The sequence below is a fragment of the Puma concolor genome, chromosome A1 (assembly GCF_028749965.1).
Source record: "Puma concolor isolate L17-30 chromosome A1, mPumCon1.1.hap2, whole genome shotgun sequence".
Classification (NCBI taxonomy): domain Eukaryota; kingdom Metazoa; phylum Chordata; class Mammalia; order Carnivora; family Felidae; genus Puma; species Puma concolor.
In genome coordinates, this window is record NC_141667.1 from 220,612,850 (window position 1) to 220,634,119 (window position 21,270).

The window sequence follows — 21,270 nt, forward strand, 5'->3', positions numbered from 1 at the left end:
CAGGGAAATACAAATCAAAACCACAATGAGATATCACCTCATACCTGTCAGAATGGCTAAAATTAACAACTCAGGCAACAAAAGATGTTGGCAAGAATGCCAAGAAAGGGGATCTCTTTTGCACTTCTGATGGGAATGCAAACTGGTGCAGCTACTCTGGAAAACAGTAATGAGGTTCCTCAAGAAATTAAAAATAGAGCTACCCTATAACACAGCAATTGCACTACTAGGTATTTATCCAAGGGATCAGGTGTGCTGTTTCGAAAGGGCACATGCACCCCAATATTTACAGCAGCACTATCGACAACAGCCAAAATATGGAAAGAGTCCAAATGTCCAATGACAGACGAATGAAGAAAGAAGATATGGTGTGTGTGTGTGTGTGTGTGTGTGTGTGTGTGTATACAATGGAGTGTTTTACTCCGCAATCAAAAAGAATGAAATGTTGCCATTCGCAACTACATGGATGGAACTAGAGGGTATTATGCTAAGCAAAATTAGTCAGAGAAAGACAAATATCACATGCCTTCACTCATATGTAGAATTTAAAAGACAAAAGATGAATATAAGGGAAGGGAAACAAAAATAATATAAAAACAGGGAGGAGGACAAAACATAAGAGACTCAAATACAGAGAAGAAACTAAGGGTTGCTGGAAGGGTTATGGATGGGGGGATGGGCTAAATGAGTAAGGGACATTAAGGAAGGCACCTGCTGGGATGAGCACTGGGTGTTATACGTAGGGGATGAATCATTGGAATCTACTCCTGAAATCATTATTGCACTATATATGCTAACTAACTTAGATGTAAATTAAAAACAAAAACAAAAACAAATTGAGATGTGTGATAAGTATAATCATGGATTTAGAAGACTTAGTATAAAAAAAAGAATGTGAAATATTTCATTAATAATCATTTTATATGTATTAGATGTTGAATTGATAAAAGTCTGGATACACTGAATTAAATTAAAATAGGCTAATAAAGATTTTAAAAAGTATATTTTTAATGGGTAATGATACAACAAGTATCATTTGGGGGGTTTTAAGTAGTATAATACTACATGTTTTACTATGATATTGTGACTTATAATAAGAAATATATAGTTACTCTTCATCTAGGTGTTCCTGGCACACAGCTCCAAAAACCCTTAGAGTTTACTAAGTGTTGACAAATATAAAGGTGTCTTTTATTATGTTACTGAAGTGACTTTTGTAAAGCCCCCCTAGGTCACCTAAGGACGAGAATTGGTTGCCAGGTGAAACAACTATGTGATTAAAAGGCTGAAACTTTTGGTACCATCCCCACCCCAACCTTCAAAGAGGGGAGAAGGGCTGGAGATTGACATCAGTAACCAATGGCCAATGCTTTAATCAAGCATGCCTCATAAAAACCCAAAATGACCAGTGCAGAGAACTTCCTGGTTGGTGAAAACATGGAGGTAACAGGTAGAGTGGTACTCTCCAAGAGAGAGCATCTCTTCCATCTGGCTGATCCTGAAATATCCTTTTATAATAAACTGGTAATCTAGTAAGTAAAACGTTTCTCTGGGTCTTGTGAGTCACTCCAGCAAATTAAACAGGAGGAAGAGGTTGTAGGAACCACCAATCTATAGCTGAGAGATCAGAAGCAGGGTGGGAGGCAAGAGGTCTTGTAGAAGTAAGCCCTTAACCTATGGAATCTGATGCTACCTCCAGGTATATAACATCAGAATTGAATTGAATTGTAGGACACCCAGCTCGTGTGGGAGAACTGCTTGGTGTGGGGGAAACAAACACTCACAAGTTAGAATCGGTATCAGAATCGACATAACTTTTAGCACATATGTTAAAACACTCACAGATAAAAGATGATGTCTGGAATTTGCTTCAAAACAATCCAGGGAAAGATGGAAATGGGTAGAGATATAAATGAACAAGACTAGCCATAAGTTATAACTGGTTTTAAATGGTACATGGTAGTTCAATATATCATTCTCTGTGCTTTTGTGTATGTTTGTAAGTTTTCTAAAATATAGGGTTTGGCATCTTAAATGTGCTGTGTTAAATAACACAAGTACTGGAATAAAAAAAAATAAAAACTGGTTACCAACTGGTAAGTGGTGAGTGGCCAACATTCATTATTTTTCTATGTCCTCAGTTTCCACATCTGTGGAAAAAAGAGTCTGAACTCATTAAATCCTGACATTTCTGCTAGTTCAATTTTTTTTTTATGATTCAATTGAGTATGACCTCTACACTCTGAATTTTGTTTACCAATTCTAACTATAATCTAAAATGCATTTACAGCTAAATTTGATATATATAATCAACTGAAAATTGTCTACAACTGTGACCAAAATAACATTATAGTCTTACCTCAGCTGGGCCAGTGTTCCTAGGCATTATGTTCCCCAAATATTCTGCATTTCCAGAAACACCTTTTCTTCATGTACTCTCTTAGACCCCTTTATTCTCTACAACTAATGACGCCAAATAAAATAGGGCCCAATCACCTTTTGGGATGAGCACTGGGTGTTGTATGGAAACCAATTTGACAATAAATTTCATATATAAATAAAAAAATATATATAAAAAAACAAAAAATAAAATAAAATAAAATAAAAATGTTCTTTCAAAAAAAAAAAAAAATAGGGCCCATTAACCATAATCTGTTCCAGTTTCCCTACACTACTTCAGCCCATCCTCACTCCTGTCGCTTCTCCAAAGTCCTTTCCACCCGATGCCCTTCAAAATCTAACCACAACTTCTATCTCTTACTTCACCTCCCTAACAGCTCTCCACTTACTCTTGGCTCAATCATTTATTCCTTTTCTAGCCAGCTCCTTAACTCTTTTGCTCTGGCTCCTTCCATTTAGCCTACAAACAACAGCCAATTCCATTCTTCTAAACAAATAAAAAACAACAAAATGCCTTCTTTTAACGCTACTTCCTCCTCCTGCTAACCTGTGGCCCCTCCTTCCCATGGCTGCCAAATTTTTAAATTGAGTTTCTACTGACCAGTTCTACTACCTGAACTGCAATTCACTTCTCACTCCATCATAATCTAGCTGCCAGCCTCCTCCACTCTGGGTTTTCCACTTCTGCCTGGCCCCCAATTGCCAAATATAATGAAGGGCTTACTTCAGGTCCTTATACATCTCTTCTCTGCAGCACTGATATTGCAACTACTGCCCCTCCTTCAGGAAACTTTCCCCCCTCCCCTAAGTTTTAATACACTACTTTGTTGTAAGCTTCTTACAGACTCATTCTTCAGTGGCATTTTCACTAGTGCCCTAAAATGATGTACTTCCTTGGGTTCTTCCTTCCCCTAGTCCTTTTTTCTTCTTCTTTTTTAATTTTAGAAAGAGAGAGAGAGAGAGAAAGAGACAGCAAGGGAGATGGGGGGAGGGAGGGAGGGAGAGAGAGAAATCCAAGCAGGCACCACCCCTGAGCATGGAGGGGCTTCATCCTATGACTCTGAGCCAAAATCAAGAATCAGAAGCTCCACCGACTGAGTCACCTAGGTGACCCCCTTTTTTGTTCTTATACCTAGGAACTCTCATCTATATTATCATCTTAATCACTGTAATCATTGCTTGAACTATTTTCCAAATCTTCACTACTGGCCATATCATCCTAGGATAAGGTTAGGCAAACTACACCCTGTGAGCCAAATCCAGCCTGCCACCTGATTTTATAAATAAAGCTTCATTGGAACAGTGGCACCCATCTGTTTGCCTAGTGTTTATGGCTGCTTTCATGCTCACAGCAGAGATGAACAGTTGTGACATAAATAGTATGGGCCTCAAAGCATGAAATATTTAACCTTTTGAGAATATTATGACCCTTTACAAAAAAGAAAAAAGTTTGCTAACCTCTGTTCTAGAAGGTAACATATGCCAAACCTCTGTTCTAGAAGGTAACATATTTATGTTGTGACATAAATAGTATGGGCCTCAAAGCATGAAATATTTAACCTTTTGAGAATATTATGACCCTTTACAAAAAAGAAAAAAGTTTGCTAACCTCTGTTCTAGAAGGTAACATATGCCAAATAAACAGTCCTGGTAACTGTTCCTGCCGTTGGACCCCAATGCCAGTGCTGTTAGACCATCCATCTCTGAGTCCCCTGAGTTTTCTAACTGTTCCTTTGAAGCTCCCTTCTCACCCTCATCAATCTATCTCCTATGGTGCAACCAAAGCAACAGTTTTAAATGCACAAAACCCACCTTCCTACTTAAAACATTCCTCATAGGAGAGGTCTTTCACCATCTGGCCCCTGCCTATCCTATCCAACTTTCCAATCACTCCACCTATAAGAAATACTGATTTACATTATTTCCCAGAACAAGTCATGCTGTCTCTTACCCCTAAGTCCACCTAAGATATAATACCAAAGAAATATCTATACATTTTTCCAGTTTCAGCCTAAGCACAATCTCCATGAAGCCTTCTGATGCTCACCCATGCGGATTCTTTCCCTATGTGTCCACTGTTCTCTCAACATATTTCCACTGTAGTATTTATTTGCTTTAAATCACATCCCTAGTAATCTACACACTCCCTGAGCAGGGACCCTGAGGCAGAGTAGAAAATGGTTATTAAGGGAAGAGAGTTTTAAAGTAGGAAATCTAGGACTGAATTCCAGTTCTGCCTCCTCCTAGTTGCATGTTCTTAAGCAAATTACTTAACTCATTTTCTTCACCTGAATAACAGCAATTGTGAGAATTACTTAATATTATTCTTAGAAGCACAGTGCCTTGCCCATAGTAAGTGCTCAACAATTATTGGTTATCATTACTTTCATTGTCTTATCTCTCATACTTAGTTCAGAATTCAGATAACTGTTGAGAGAAATAACTGAAGCAAGCTAGTTCTGCACACATTATTTTCAGCTGCATACTGGATATTTCCATCTGAACACCATTTGGTTCCCCAAACTCATTATCTTTAGTCCCAACTGTTTCAATTAGAGTAAAGCGGCCAACTTATGAAGGTCTGCCTAGGATTTTACTGGTTTGAATACTCAAAGTCCTGTGTCCTGAGAACTCCCTCAGTTCTGGGCAAACCAGGATAGTTGATCATCTTAAATTAGTTATGTTGCAAACCATAAAAACAGACTTGAGTTAGTCTGAGAAACAAAGGGAGGGGAGGGGTGCAGGTGAATTTACTGGAAGAATAAAGAACAATTCACAGAACCAAAGGAAAAGCTGTGGAATCTGATGAAAAACTCAGGATGAAAGCAACGCCACAGATCTAGGTGGCAGGAATTAATGAAAGATTTCTTCACAGTACTTCTGCCAAAATGAATCACTTAGGTCCCAGTGTCAGCTCATTTAAGATTTAAATGCCAGGGACAGCATTTGAATGGCCTTCTTTTTATTAACCAGAAAGATTAAGGCACTTTAATTAACCAAAGGAGGCAGAAGCACTTAGATTAAAAATCTCACCAAAAGACATCCAATAGCAGAAGAGTAGCTTCCAAAGAAAGGTCAATCAGAATGAGGTTTCCAAAAGAAGGGAATGTATGTAGGGTCACCACATCAACTACTGCTTGAACACACCACACCTTTAATACTCTATGACACAGTCACTGTTATTCATGTTATTTTTCTTTTTGTCTTGGCAAACTCCTATTCATTCTTCAAGACCCAGCTCAAGTATGATCTTCTGTGTAACTTAATTCAATTTTCCCAGGTATAGTCACTCGCTTTCTTCATGCTTTCATAGTACTTTGCAAATTATGTACCTATTTCATAGAATGAGCTCTATACTAAGTACAGCTGACCCTTGAATAACATGGGTTTGAACTATGCAGATCTACTCATACACGAATTTTTTACAGTACAGTACTGTAAATGTATTTTCTATTTTTTGTGATTTTATCAATAACATTATCTTTTCTCTAGCTTACTTTATCGTAAGAACACACTATATAATACATATACAAAATGCATGTTAGTTGACTGTTTATGTTATTGGTCAGGCTTCCAGTTAACAGTACAGTATCTGTAGTTAAGTGTTTGCGGAATCAAAAGTTATATGTGGGCACCCTAACCCCCATGTTGCTTAAGAGTCCACTGTATATACTTAGGTATCAGTCTCTCACACTAAACTAGCAAGGACAAAGTTATTTATATTTACTATTTGGGGTATTAACACTGCCTGTCTGGCCCATAGCAAATGCTTCATAAGTGTTTAATACATCTATTATCCAAGTCACTAGGATATATGAAACATTAAATTAAAAAGGAAGAGTGGAGCTACTACAGGTAAACAAGCTGACAATATCAAAGAGAAAGCTGACAAATTCTGCAAGGGTAGGATAGGCAAAATAATTATGAAGAGCAAAAATTCCATAAGCACAAAAATTAAGGATAAAATTCTGACAAATCTAAGAACCTGAAGGCATTACTTACATAACAGCAAAAACGGATACCCACATGCATAAATGTGATTCTCAAGAAACAAGAAAATAACTAAATTATATTCTATTTAAGAAGGCAGAAAAATGTATAGGCATTTTCAGAAACAGTGACTTTTTTGGGGGCTCCATGCCCAAAGTGGCACTCGAACTCACAACCCTGAGATCAAGAGTCACGTGCTCCACCCACTGAGTCAGACAAGCACCCCAAACACTGACATTTCAAATAAAAGAAAGTTTGGTATGTAAACAAATAAACTTAAAGCCCAGAAAACCCAACCATTTAGAAAGATTAATTCCAAGTAAATATAGTCATGATTTATTTTACCATACTTTAACTCTTTTTTTTTTTTTTTAAGGTTTATTCATTTTTCAGAGACTGAGACAGAGCATAAGGTGGGGGAGAGGGGCAGAGAGAGAGAGGGAGGCACAGAATCTGAAGCAGGCTCCAGGATCCCAGCTGTCAGCACAGAGTCCGACACGGGGCTCGAACTCACAGACCATGAGATCATAACCTGAGCTGAAGTCGGATACTCAAATGACTGAGCCACCCAGGTGCCCCAACCATACTTTAACTCTTAGTGGTGATATCCCAGGCTGTGACAAATTTTTCTTAATAGCAAAAGTGCCACAAAGTACAGCTATATCTTCCCTAGATTTTTACTATTGCTTTATCTTCAAAGTAAAGGAACAGAGGCTTGGAAATGAGAACACAGCGAAACCTTACGCTGAGATATCAAAGTCAAGTTAGGAACAGTGTCAGTCATGGAAAGAGAAAATGCCACTGACTTTGAAGTTAGATTTTCCAAATACATCTTCTAACTCCTTGCTGGATACCAAGAAGTCAGTTTATTCTTTTTCACTTCAAATATTACGCAGTCTATATCACACTTCACCCAAATAAAATTCATTTCACCAAATGCAGTGACTTTGACATTGTAACATTAAACTATTTTTTATCTGAACTATCTTTGTCTATTCTTTATCATCTGAACCTTCTGATCAATCTTACCATCACTACTGGGATATATTCTGAAGTACACAGCATCACCAATGGAAGTATTTTTTTTTTAATCAAAAATGCTTAAACTGAAGATAATCATGCTTCTAAAACTAACCTCCAGTTTACAGAAAATCCAGACGGTGGCAAGAAATAGGAGGAACAAGTTAAGCAACACCACAAAGAAACAGACAAATCCAGTAATTAGGACATTTTATTAGGCTGAACCATATGTAATTGCTGATACTTGGCTCATACTTTGAACCTCCCAAATGAAAATTTCATGTGGTTCAACTTAATACAAGAAAACTGACCTGATTTCTTCAACAAATTAACAGCATTTATAAAATGGTGGGGGACAACAGCCAAAAAGTAGAAGCCACCATTCATCAATGGGTGAATGGACAAAATATGGTACCTGCATACAACGGAATATTATTCAGCCATAAAAAGAAACAAAATTGTGACACATGCTACAACACAGATGCGCTTCGAAGACATTATGCTGAGAGAAATAAGCCAGTCAAATAAGCCAGACAAATATTGTATGATTCTACTTATACGAGCTTCCTAGAGTAGTCAAATTCATAAAGAAAGACAATATAAGGAAGGTTGCCAAGGGCTGGAGAAAGAGGGAATGCAAAATTATTATTTAATAGGTACAGAGTTTCAGTTACAAAAGATGAAAAGTTCTGGATATAGGGCAGTGATGATTATTACACAACAATGTGAATGTACTTAATGTCACAGAACTATACACTTAAAGTAGTTAAAATAATAAATTTTATGTTATGTTTATTTACTATAAAAAAAATGGTGGGAGAAGCCTATTGTAGATTGAAGGAGATTTAAGAAACATAACCAAATATGATCTGATCTTGTTTAATCCTGACCAAATGACCAAATGTTTAAAAAAAAAAAAAAAAATCAGGGACAACTAGGGAAATTTAAATGTGGACTAGATTAGATGTTAATATGTCAGGGTGATACAGTGTTTATGTAAGAATACATTATTTTTTAGAGAAGTAGCCTTAAGTCTTTAGGAGTAAAATGTCATGGTGTCTATTATACATATAGAGGAAAAAGATGAAACAAAGACAGCAAACTGTGACTTATTAAATCTAAGTGATGTGCATATGGGATTAATTATAATATTCTCTCCACTTTCCTAATTATTAGAACACTTCTGGGGCACCTGGGTGGCTCAGTTGGTTAAGCGTCCAACTTTGGCTCAGGTCATGATCTCAAGGTTTGTGGGTTCGAGCCCTGCATCGGGCTCTGTGCTGACAGCTCAGAGCCTGGAGCGTGCTTCGGATTCTGTGTCTCCCTCTCTCTCTCTTCCCCTCCCCCACTCGCGCTCTGTCTCTCAAAAATGAACAAACGTTAAAAAAAAATTTTTTTTTAATTATTAAAAAAAGAACATTTCTATAATTAAAGTAAGAAAAATTTAAAAATTATTTAACTATGCAGGTCTCTCAATCTCCCAACACTTTACCTATCATAATAAAAAGTTTGAACTTGATTTAGAAAGCAACAGGAAAAGGCACAAAAGATTAAAAGTTTCAGTTCAGGGGCGCCTGGGTGGCTCAGTCGGTTGAGCATCCGACTTCGACTCAGGTCATGATCCCGTGGTTCATGAGTTCAAGCCTCACGTAGGGGTCTGTGCCGACAGCTCAGAGCCTGGAGCCTGTTTTGGATTCTGTGTCTCTCTCTCTCTCTCTCTGCCTCTTGCCTGCTCACGCTTTGCCTCTCTCAAAACTAAACATTAAAAAAAAAATAAAAAATAAAGGTTTCAGTTCAAAAATGTATTTTAAGAAAATTATTGTGTTCATAGTACCTAGTATGGATACATTCATTCAAGAAATGTTTTAGTGCTTACTTTGTTCCAGCCACTGCACTAAGATGTAGGCAAAGGAAATATACAGTCTATGTGCTCAGAAAGCTCACAATCTAGTTGGAGAAAGAGATAAAACATAATTGAAATATATTAACCATAACTGCATATGAGAAAGATATATTCAGGAGTGAAGAATGGTACCTAACTCAACCTGGGAAGATGGGGGAGATTCAGAAGATTTCTGATAAGAGCTAAACCCAGAGTTGAGCATTTAAAGAGGGGTAGGAATTAGTCAGGCAACAGGAGGCAGGGAAGGATATTCCAGTCAGCAGGATAGCCCTGAGAATAGAAATAGCATTGGCAAGCAGGGGAGGGCGGGATTCCAGATTATGTATAAGCATATAAGACGCTCAGTGTTGCTAGAGCTTGAAGGGGCAGGGAAGGAGAGAGGAAGGAAAAGCTGAACCTGGAAAAAATAATCAGGTATGAGACTCACTGAAAGATCTCATGAACTGGAGAAAGAACATCAATCACTTTGGGGGCAATTCTTAAATTGCCAGATGATAAGTATTAAGGCTTAAAGTCGGCTGGAGGCAGTGAATACAGAGGCAGGGCCAAAATCCAGAAACAGCACAGAGATTCAAGCTACATGACTGGCATCTGACTGAATGTGGAAGATGAGGAAGGAGTCCAAGAAGCCTCTCAAGTTTCAAGTTCAGGTCACAGTGAGGGTGATGATGCCATAAACAGAGAAAAGAAAAAAAAGGCAGAACATAGCTTTAAACACTTTGAGCTTAAGAAGCTGATGTGATGCTCATGTGATTAATTTCCAGCAGATGCCTAAGACAGATTTAAGTCCCCCACACTGAAGTGATAGTTAAAACTAAGGGAGATGCTTGATGTGGGCAAGAAAAGCAGTCAATAGAGAAAGGAGTCACAGACAAAATCCCAAGACGTGCCTACAGTCAATAGTAGGAAGAAGAGTTGGCAAAATCAACCAAAAAGGAGAAATCATTCAGGCAGAAGGACAAGGGGAGACTGTGCACCCCATTAGTGAATTCAAGAAAAGAGAAGTATAACCTATCTGCTCTATGATATGTCGATTCCTGAAAAACTTCATGTTCTGTAAAATTAAGAAAAAAGAGGGAACTACATCGAGAAGGGTAGGGCAATAAGCACTTAAGACAGAACATAGTTAACCTATGGAGTCTAGAGGCAGAATATGGGGGAAGGGGCAATGTGCATACTCTCCAACTTGCTGTGTTCAACTGTGTCTGTACTTCACGTGTTTATGTTCGATTGCTGTTACTTGGGAGCGTGAAACAGTTAACATGCTGGTGAAAAATCAACTCCGAAATCAAATATGAACCAACATGAATTCTGCATTAACTAACATCATTCTTCTTTAGCATTCAAGTATGAATTAGTTCATGTTGCAGAAATACATTATAACAGAAGAGGCTGGCAAAGGAGGGCTAGGCAACAGTATCAATGCCATGGTGTCAACACCAGAAGGAATATTGGCATCTTAGGATAATATTGTTAGTTTCACTCCCAAATATAGACGTTTTTCAGATATGCTATCTAGTCTCTCTTCTCAGAATATTCCTTAAATTTTATATACTGGTCACTACGTGACAACTCACAGCCCAAGGTCTTTACCTTCAGTGGGCTTACAGAGCCCACATGCAGAGAACTTGTTGTAGCCACAGCAATTTAACCCAAAGAGGTAAAGGAAAATTCACTTAGGAAAGCATTAGAGAGAAGAAAAACCCTAGGGACTGATAGTACTTACCATGTTATTGGTGAGTCAGGAAAGGCCCTATGGAGAACTTCTGAAAGGTTTTTTTTGAAGTAGGATGACATGTGCGGCAGAATTACAATCTTGGTGTTCCAGAGATATATAGAAAGGAGTCTGAGTGAGGAAAGAGTTTGCTAGAGTGAGCCCCAGTAAACAGCAAAAGAAGGTATGTACAGAAGAGAATAACCTGTGCAAAGGCATGGAGAAGAAATCACACTGGTCACTCCACCATCTCAAACATGTGATCACAGCTGGCACAAAAGAGACCTAAGGAACTATGTGTGGCATCTTAAGGACTTTTAATTGTATCCTGAAGGCAATGGCAATGATCTTACCAAGAAAGTAACACAAAAGGATTTCAGAAAGACCAACTCACAAGATACAATGGGAAGGGAAGATATTGGTGACAGGGAAACCAGGTGCACGATCATACTTACACAAGTGAGAATAACAGTGGCCCAAACTAGGGCAGCTGTAGTAAGGTTGGCATCAAAGGCAAAAATAGGAGGGCTCTTCAGATAACTGACTAATAGGAAAAGGGAAGAGAAGGGAGTCCAGGACATTTTAAGCTTGAGCAATTCGGTAGTAGCACTTACCAATAGAGGCTCCAGAGAGACAGAAGTGAGTTTGGTAATGCTGGTCAAATTTGCGGATGAGAAAATATATATTACCCTCAGTATTAGAAACTTAAACATAAGTTTTAAGTGTTAAGTCCAAGGATATGGGTTATTTTTTGGTGAAACCGACTAACTAGTTCCTCACTAATAAGGAAACTTTGCAAGAGTACAAAGAAAAAAAAAGCAAATAAATTAAATGATAGATATCAAAAATTTTTATTAGCAAGGTTTTAAAATACCAAATCAGGAATTTCTAGGATATAGCCAAGATTTCCTAAATATTTTCCTCATTAATTAACTTTCAGAGGTTATTTCCTACAATTCAGGTCTGAGGTTCCTTGCAGTGGGAAGACAGTACAGTGAGCAAGAGTTCTGGCTTTCATGTCATCTGCTTCACTGTAAGTCCAGGTCCTGCCACCCCTGATGACTTAGGGCTAGTTACTTACGAATCGTACGTCTCAAGTTTCCTCAGCAGTAAATATGGATAATAATAGTATATACTTCACTGGATCGTTGTGAAAACTAATCCATACAAAATACTTGGTACAGGTAAATTGCAAACAGTAAGTGTTAAGATTTTAAAAATAATTGTTATTAGTTATTGTTACTGATAAAAATATTACATTCTTGAGGTATACAGGAGCAAGAAAAAGCAAAGTGGACTTGAGTGGCATTTACCAGAGTGTTTGATTTATAAGTACTCATTAAATGGAACGTTTCCGGGGCGCCTGGGTGGCGCAGTCGGTTAAGCGTCCGACTTCAGCCAGGTCACGATCTCACGGTCCGGGAGTTCGAGCCCCGCGTCGGGCTCTGGGCTGATGGCTCAGAGCCTGGAGCCTGTTTCCGATTCTGTGTCTCCCTCTCTCTCTGCCCCTCCCCCATTCATGCTCTGTCTCTCTCTGTCCCAAAAATAAATAAACGTTTGAAAAAAAATTTAAAAAAAAAAAAAAAAAAATGGAACGTTTCCATTTCATGCACTTTTCTGTAAGTATATTTGAAAAGTTTTAAATACCTTTTTAAAAGGGAAAAAAAGCCTAAGAACAATGTCTTCTATAAAAAGGTCTGGTATTAAAATACCCAAATTCCAGGGGCGCCTGGATGGCTCAGTCAGTTGGGCATCTGATTTTGGCTCAGGTCATAATCTCACGGTTGGTGAGTCCCAGCCCCGCATCAGGCTCTGTGCTGACAGCTCACCTGCTTCAGATTCTGTGTCTCCCTCACTCTCTGCCCCTTCCCTGCTCGTGCTGTCTCTCTCTCTCAAAAGTAAACATTAACAATTTAAAAAAACAACAACAACAACACCCATTCCAGACCAAATGAAGATAAATTAAGTTTCCTTTTCACAATGTACTCCCTAGTTTTAGCTATGAAATCCATTCCCCCTACCCAAGCTCCAAACTGCTATCTGGAATAATTACTCCTCCCCTATCTGTATCTGCAGACCTCAAGATAACTTTCATCCCCTTTCTCCACTATGAGCTTTCCACAGAAGAGGAAGAGAAAGGAACAGGAGGAGGAAGTTCAAATCCTCATTCCATCCCCAATCTTGATTTTTTTTTAATTTTTTTTTTATTTTTTTAACCTTTATTTATTTTTGAGACAGAGAGAGACAGAGCATGAACAGGGGAGGGTCAAACAGAGAGGGAGACACAGAATCTGAAATAGGCTCCAGACTCTGAGCTGTCAGCACAGAGCTGGATGAGGGGCTTGAACTCATGGACCGTGAGATCATAACCTGAGCTGAAGTCGGACGCTTAACCAACTGAGCCACCCAGGCGCCCCTGCCAATCTTGATTTTTTTTTTTTGAAAATTCCTCTTGACATACAGGATAAGAGCATTATTCCTCCAGAACTAATTCTAAATATTACTGCCAGTCATCTTATTCCACTGCTCTAATCATGTTGTACCTTCTCACTTTATTCTGGAATAAACTCCTTCAGATCTCTCTATCAGGAACTGTCCAAGTAACTCTTTGCCGCAAATATAGTCTCAGACCACCATGGGCCATCTGGAAGTCTCATCTGTTCACTCCCTAATCTAACTCCTCTTCTTTCTCACCTGGATCTTTATTCACTAATTTCTTTTGCTCCCTGTTCAAGTTCAGCACATACTTCCTATAAAATCCACCAACCTCTTTTCTGTAAAGCCATTCCCGACTGAATGACTATGAAATTGCTCTCCTCCTCAGCCCTCTCCCCACTCACAACTTCCTGTTAGTGGAACAGGTATAACTTACTCCCTTAGAAAATGTGTATTTTATACTTGTACCTAGCATCTTATTTGTGTATCAGCTGGTTGTACACTTTACAAAGTTTTATCTTTCATCTATCCTATATGTGAAAAGGTAGGAATATCACATCAGAGCACATCTCACTGTTTTGAAACAGCCTGATAATCACAACTACTTAGTCACAAAGCTAAGTTGTAGTGTAAGTTTCTGATTTAACACAGTTTCTAATGGATAAAACTAAATTAGAACCAGCGTCTAGTGTTGGCTGTACCTAAGTCCACAACAAAGGCACTTACCAGGTTTGATCCCTGATCAGTTTACCCTTCAGTCACATCCCCAGCAATTCTACTGCACTCTGTCAGGACTCTTCAACTACTGTTCAACTATTCCTCCCACAAGCCTACAAAGCCCCTTCGTTTTGCCCTCCCTTTTCCTGCATTTTGCCAGGCCAACTTTCCTTCATCTTTCAGGATTAGTTTACTCCAAATCATCCACTATGAATCAACCATAACATCTCCCTTGACTGCTCAGCCTCAAGTTAGAATTTTCTCAAAATATACTTATTGATGTACTGCATTGTAATCATCAGTTTACTTTACCATTATTCCCAGTGAACTGTAAACTCCTTGAGGTACAGACTGAATTTTATTCTCTTTTGTATACCCAAGACCTAACATTGTCAGACATCCAACAATTAGTGAAGGAATGCTCATACCCACTTTGTGACCTTGTACACGCTACGTAAGCACTCTCATATTTCCTCATCTAAAGTACTTTCCTCCTGTAAAGTGGGGATAATGCTATAACTAGTTCATATGTCGTTATAAGGAATTAAGTGTCATGAAGCTCCCAGTATAGTGTCTGCCGCATAGACCTATCATTTGAATGTCTGCTATGTCATGCCTTAGTTACTCTAACGTATCCTGGGAAATGTAATATTGTGACCAATATTTTCAGGCTGAAGGCTGAGCAACCATGCCTCTTTTTCATGCATCTGGAAGTCATTAATTACATTCTGATGATCAGCAAATATTTACTGTAAACCTATTATGTGCAGGAGTCCTTACTAGGTAGCACTGAGTTCCCAGATAATAATATAGGCAAAAAAGAAAACAAAAACCTGCACCAATATCCAAGAGAAGAAACAATGTTGTTAGTTCTTCTGTACAAACAACATGGTCATTTTTCAAACTAGTAAGTTTTGCTTTTATAATAGTGGTAAGCTTCAAGAAAGATGGAAAAAGTTCAAAATTAACTCCTATCATCAAGTGGACCAATTAAGGAGGCAGTTCCAAAATTTCTTGTTGCTATTCCTAAGTTTCACTTTTGCCTACAAGTATTTCCCACAGAAGAAATTTAACCATGACCAGGGTAGAGATAGATGCCCTTTATTTGTCTTATTCAAACGGGAACTCCACAAAATTTCCTTAGGTTTGTTCCAGTTAGTTTTAATTTTGTAGCTTTGAAAAATGGCCTGAGTTTTGTGTTTCTCTACAAAACAGAACGCTGAATGTTTCCCCACCACGTTCTCTAAGACAGGATAAAATGCGCACATCTTCCTCACCTTGGCCCTTTATCAAGAATTACAAAACTGCGAATCATGACCCCTAGTATTAGAAAAGGAGGCTGTGGACTTAAAACCACGTTCTCCCTAACAAATCCAGAGGTCAGAGTTCCAGGGAAGTTTGTGCAGTATACTACAATGCTTTCAGTAGCTGCAGAGAGACCTCTAGCGCTGCCTCAGTAAGCCGAGTTTGCAAATAGTACCTGCTAATGTCACCTTAATGAGACAATGGCAACATGCTGTGTAGCAACGAACTAAGTGACCACGATGTTTACAGTTTTGCAACCACTTGGAAATTCTACCAGCTTGAAGCAAGAGAGATATACAAGGCCGTATGAACCTATGTATCCGATTTATTTCTGTAAAGCATGTCAAAGAAATTATTATCCTATGCACAATCCCACTACAAGAAAGGCTAAGAAAACAGGTCCTGTGAGCGGAGGTCGAAACAACGTCTCTTCCAAAGCCTCAACACAATAGATGGTAAACTATTGTCCACCTCCAGCTTGCTCCAAATGCCAGCAGTAAGAGGAGTATGAGCTAGAACAGCTCAGCACGACCGGTCCAAAGGACAGCACTGGAATATGAGAAAATGGTCCTGGCGCATCCTACCCTCCCCCATCCACCACCCTCAAACAAGTCAGTTACCCGGCTGGTCCCCACCCCCCTCTGCGGGCCGCCACCGCCCGCCTGGGCCCCGCTCGCACAAGATATGCGCGGGGACCGGCACAGCGCCGGCTCCATGTGCGGCAGCGCGGGAGGCACCGAGGGGGCCGTGCCGGGAGGGAGGCTGCACGGGCAGCCGGCGCGAGTCGCGGCCGCCCCCTCCGCGGTGCGGTCGACGGACCAGGGTGGCAGCATCCCCGGCCCGCGAGGCGCCGGCCCGCGGACCCCGCCTCAGCTCCACATCCCTTCCTCGCCGACAGCAGGCCGCGCCCGCGTGACGGGGCCGAAAACCCCGGCATTTCCCGGTCCCCGCGCCGGCAGCTCCAGAGGGCGGGTGCAGCCCGGCCCGCGGTCCCGTCGCCCGCTCCGCCCAGCCGGGGCCGCGGTGACTAGAGGCGGCGGCCAACTCCGACCCACCGCGAGCCGGCGAGAACCAGCCCGGCGCCGGCCCCCCGCCCCTCCCCGCCGCCGAGGGGCCGGCGCGGCCAGCCGGGTGAGCCGGGAGGGCCCAGACCGCGGAAGCACACTCACTTCCACATCGCGGCCCTTGTTCTTAAAGCTCTTGATGCGGTGGTTCTCCAAGCCCGGGTTCTCGGCCATGGCTGCGCGCGGCTCCGGCGGCGGCTACTCCTGCGGCTGCGGCGGCGGCTGCGAGTCTCTGCGCGGGAGGGGGAGGTGGGGGAGGGCGGGAGGGGATGGGAGGGGGAGGGGGAGAGGAGAGCACGTTCCGTGACGCCTCCGAGCGCGAGGTGGCAGCAGCGCCGGGGGAGGCGCAGGCCGACTGCCGGGCGGGGCGGGGAGGGAATGGCGGTGAGGAGTCGCGCGCGCCCGGCAAGCTGGGGTCACGTGACCGGGGCGGCCACCAGCCTGGACGCTTGCCGGACCGTTCTGGGGATGATCCCCGCCCCTACCCCCAGCAAGGCCTCCCCACAGCCCCTCGAGGATGCAAGTCATGTGCCAGCAATGGAGCCGATTGAACGGCTTTTACTTCCTCCGACACGCCGGGCTGCGGGCGGAAACTACAGTTCCCAGCATGCCAGGTACAGCGGGGGTAATTCTTCTGGCCTTGACAGAACGGGAAGAATGCCGGGAACCCTATCCGCGCGGCTTTCGGTGCAGCGCGCTCCTTGCGCCTGGGCGTGATGCCCCGCCCCCAAGGCCGCCTCTGGGCGGGCAAGTGGGAGGAGCTCGCCAGGAGATGGCACCTTGCGCCCTATGGGAGGGAGGGGGCGGGGTTTCCTGGGAGGTGCACCTCGCACTCAGCAGCCTAGGAAATTAGAAACCGATCGATGGTTTGTGCTTCGCTTCTTTGAGTCTTCGGGGTCTCCTGGAATAGCAGCCACTCTCATTTGCTGCCCCTTTGCTCTGCTTTGGTTTTAAAAATAGCACTTATTTCCATCCGAAACATACATATGGGATGTATGTGTTTACGTGTGTGCTACCTGGCTTACCGCACTGGAATTAAGCTCAATGAGAGCAGGGACTTTTGTTGGTTTACTGCTGAATTCCTCGCTTCAAAACAGGGCTTGACACGTTGTGAATACTCAATAAATACTTGAACAAATTAGCACTTTAGCGTCGTCTTTCGGTTTGTTCATCATCCTCCCAAGCCCAGTTCTGCAACCTTCACTCTGGCACTTGTGCATTTCCGTTTCCCCAGCACCTCTTGTTCCACCGCCACACAATCTTCTCAGCTCTCAGGGAGCCGTCAAATTCTGATCTGCAGACTCTCCTTCAAGCTAGCATCTCCCCTTAGCGTCATCGGAGGAATGATTAAAGGAAATTTGGACAATAACTCTAACAGAAAGTTGCTTTCTGGAGCAGTTGGGTTTCTCTGATTGTATGTGAATTAATCCGTTTCAGAATCAATGGCAGATATAAGCAGATATACGATATTATAGTACAATTCAAATGACACTAAGGTCATTCAAAGGTTGGTAGATATATAACCCTAAAGAAATTAAAAGACTTTTTTGAAAGTATAAAGGCCTTAAAGATCCCATGGTCCAGAGGTCATGAATTCAGAAGCCTTACAGTGTCGGTGGCATTTGAGCTTTGAGTGGTGGGATGTGGCCCGTTGATAAGCACAGGCCCATTTAAAGGCTTCAGACCACTGTGGGCCAATCTTGCCAAAGCTTCGGTTTCTCAAGGAAAACTCAAAGGCTGTGTTTTTTCCTTAGTTTTTAAATGTCAAATTGTATTTTTTTTAATGTTTATTTATTTTTGAGAGAGAGACAGAGCGTGAAGGGGGGAGGGGCAGAGAGGGAGGGAGACACAGAATCTGAAGCGGGCTCCGGGCTCTGATCTGTCAGCACAGAGCCCGATGCCGGGCTGGAACTCATGAACTGAGAGACCATGACCTGAGCCGAAGTCGGACGCTTAACCGACTGAGCCACCCAGGAGCCCCTTTAATTTGTATTTTTAAATGCACTTCAGTGAATCAATCACTTGAGAATTCCAGGCCCTCACTTTATAGTATCTGATCCTAATGCAACTACTCATCGAAGGGAAACAACAACAAACACCTAAAATTTAGAATGAAAAAACTACTTCAACTCTAGTTCTTAAGGCAATAGATGTGTGTGCTTGCCAGACTCCCTAACTGGAAAAGAAACATCTAGACTGCCATTCTATTTCTATTATGATTTATCAAGACATTTTCTTTAAAGATAACTTTACCCCCTTCCATCATTGCTCTTCACCCTACTTGCTGTCATTAAGTGTGTAAGTCTTTCATCATTTTATTTTTCCTAAATGTTTATTTATTATTGAGAGAGAGAGAAGCAGAGTGTGAGCAGGGGAGGGGCAGAGAGAGAGGGAGATACAGAATCTGAAGCAGGCTTCAGGCTCTGAGGTGTCAGCACAGAGCCCGAAACGGGGCTCGAACTCACAAACTATAAGATCGTGACCTGAGCCGAAGTCAGATGCTTAACCAACTGAGCCACCCAGGCGCCCTAATCTTTCATCATTTTAGAATTTTAAACATGGGTCATGAGCACATACTATGTGTCAGTCATTGCACTAACACTAGGATATATTTGTAAACAAGACAGCCTGGTTCCTGCCTCTACCCAGCTTCATGTCTATCAGAGGAGACGGACAATAAAACAAGTTTTCACCCAAAAAGTGTGGTGGTTGTCAAGAAAGGGGAAGGAAGCTCAAGGCTCACAGCAGAGAGATCTTTATAACCTGCTGATTCTGAAGACTCCTAACATATGAGGGTAGGATCACAAATGGAGGTCTGTATATCACATATCTAAATATTTAGAAGTTATAAGTCAAGCTTACAAACTTATATAAAATAAAATATATTCTAACACTTGATATTGACATGTGCACTTTCTTTACAACCTAGAAGCCTGAATTTAAACTTAAATTTCTCGACTTCTTGGACTTCTGCTTCAGAATGTGGTGGTGCAAGGCGGGCTGGAAGCCAGCCCCCCACCCAATTTTTGTTTCCCTTCTTTTCCATGTCCTGGCTTCATCCTACACTGGAGCAGACCTTAAGAACATTTGTGCATACCCCTACTCACAAAGTTCAAGTTCTGCCACTCACTCCCAAAGCTTTATTTACATCCCCCTACCTACCTAGAGAGATGGCCCTGGGCTATTGCTCAGGCCTGGAGTGTGCAAAGTAGTGGCATTGTGTACCCACATGAAGGCAGACCCAGGATAGAGGCCTGGGGAGGCCCTGGAAGCAGGTTTGGCCATTTGAGCAGGGAATCCCAGGGACCTGTTTCCCAGGGCTGGATCTAGAAGCACAGGTTCCAGTGAGCATGACCCCTTGGCCCCATGGACGAGGTAGTGCAGGGAGGGGTGCAGAAGAGAGCCAGAGTGAGGTCCTCTAAAAGACAGAGTCCAGAGCAGGGGCCTCTCTTGCCTGGGTCTAACTCAGTCATTTTTACTCTTTGCCATTACCCGTAGCAACTTAAACATCAATACTCTGGCCCCAGAATCTCTCCATATTCTTAATTCCACCAGGTGTCTACCACTTACAGCTCCCACCAGGCCTTGGAGCACTTAATCTCTGGGAAATTACTAGAGCCAGTGACTCAAATTTGGTGCTTCCCATCGCTAGCACTGTCTCCTCTTTTCCCTCACTCTAGTTTTCTCCTTTGCCCTAAAACTTTTCCTGACAAGTCTTCTTTTAAATGATTTTCTTTTCCAAAGGTATTTTGAGTGTTTACCACATAGCAGGCATTGTTGTCATCAGACGCAATAAGGGGGGGGTGGTGGGGAGCAGAGCAGACTCAGGAAGGAAGGGCCTCTGCCTGGGTGGTCACTCACACTCTCCTTCCTCTGACTCACCACCCACCTTCTCAGTGGACAGTCAGGTGGCGATACACAGACTGCAACACAAGCACAGCTAATCTGAAAGGGAGCTCATGGTTTTCCCTTCTAAGTCAGCTCCTTCTGCAAATACGCCACCACTGATATAGGCATCACCTTCTTCCAGGGACTCCATTCAAACCTAAGAGGCATCTTTCCTCCCTGCGTCTCTCTCAACTCCCACACCTAGTCATCATGTTAATACACTAGTCAATGCTTCTTGGATCTGGCTCTTCTTGCCTTGCCTCCCATAAGCCTACCTTAACGCCTCCTAATTGGCCCCCTGCCCCCTCCATCCTCTCCACAATAATCTGACTCACCTCTCCAGATCTTCTTAATTCTTTCTGTATTCAGCACACTCCTTCCCCTCCATCACTTCTGTCAAATCATTTCTAAACTCCTCAGTCTGCTGATTCAGATTGTGTCATCCAGCCACAGTGCAGTGCACTTTTTGTTTTTTAAATCTCTGACTCCCCTACAAATAGCTAATGGTTCAGCTAACGTATTCTACTCACACTTTCCAAAGTATGTCTCAACCTTTCCCGCCTTCGTATCTGTGCTGTTTGATTTAACCTAGAAAGCCCTCGCCTTGTCTCCACCTGTCAAAATTGGTCCGCCTTTAAATACTCAGTCCACAAAGTCACCCTCTCCGTGAAGCTTTCCTAGGATGATACAGTGGAGGGATCTTCAGAATCTGAACAGTCAGACCCTAGGGCTGACTTCGTACCAGAGCAAGCATAGGTAAGTCACTCTATTTTCCCTGAACTGTCTTCTCATCTGCAAATGAGGGTTCTGAATCACAGGGTTTTTGTGAGAAT

At 41.9% G+C, this 21,270-nt stretch overlaps 1 protein-coding gene across 2 annotated transcripts in view; it reads right to left on the reverse strand.

Moving 5' to 3' along the window:
* Window positions 1–16,977, reverse strand: part of KPNA3 (karyopherin subunit alpha 3) — a 102,389-nt gene extending 85,412 nt beyond the window's left edge. The window contains exon 1 of one of the 2 annotated variants that reach the window (XM_086712461.1): window positions 16,655–16,977. In XM_086712461.1, the coding sequence (XP_086568587.1) occupies window positions 16,655–16,723 (69 nt within the window). In that variant the 5' untranslated portion in view covers window positions 16,724–16,977. Of the gene's footprint in view, window positions 1–16,162; window positions 16,614–16,654 lie in introns of those variants that run through there. The other variant, XM_086712468.1, reaches the window with a different exon arrangement.
* Between the last annotated feature and the right edge of the window lie 4,293 nt (window positions 16,978–21,270).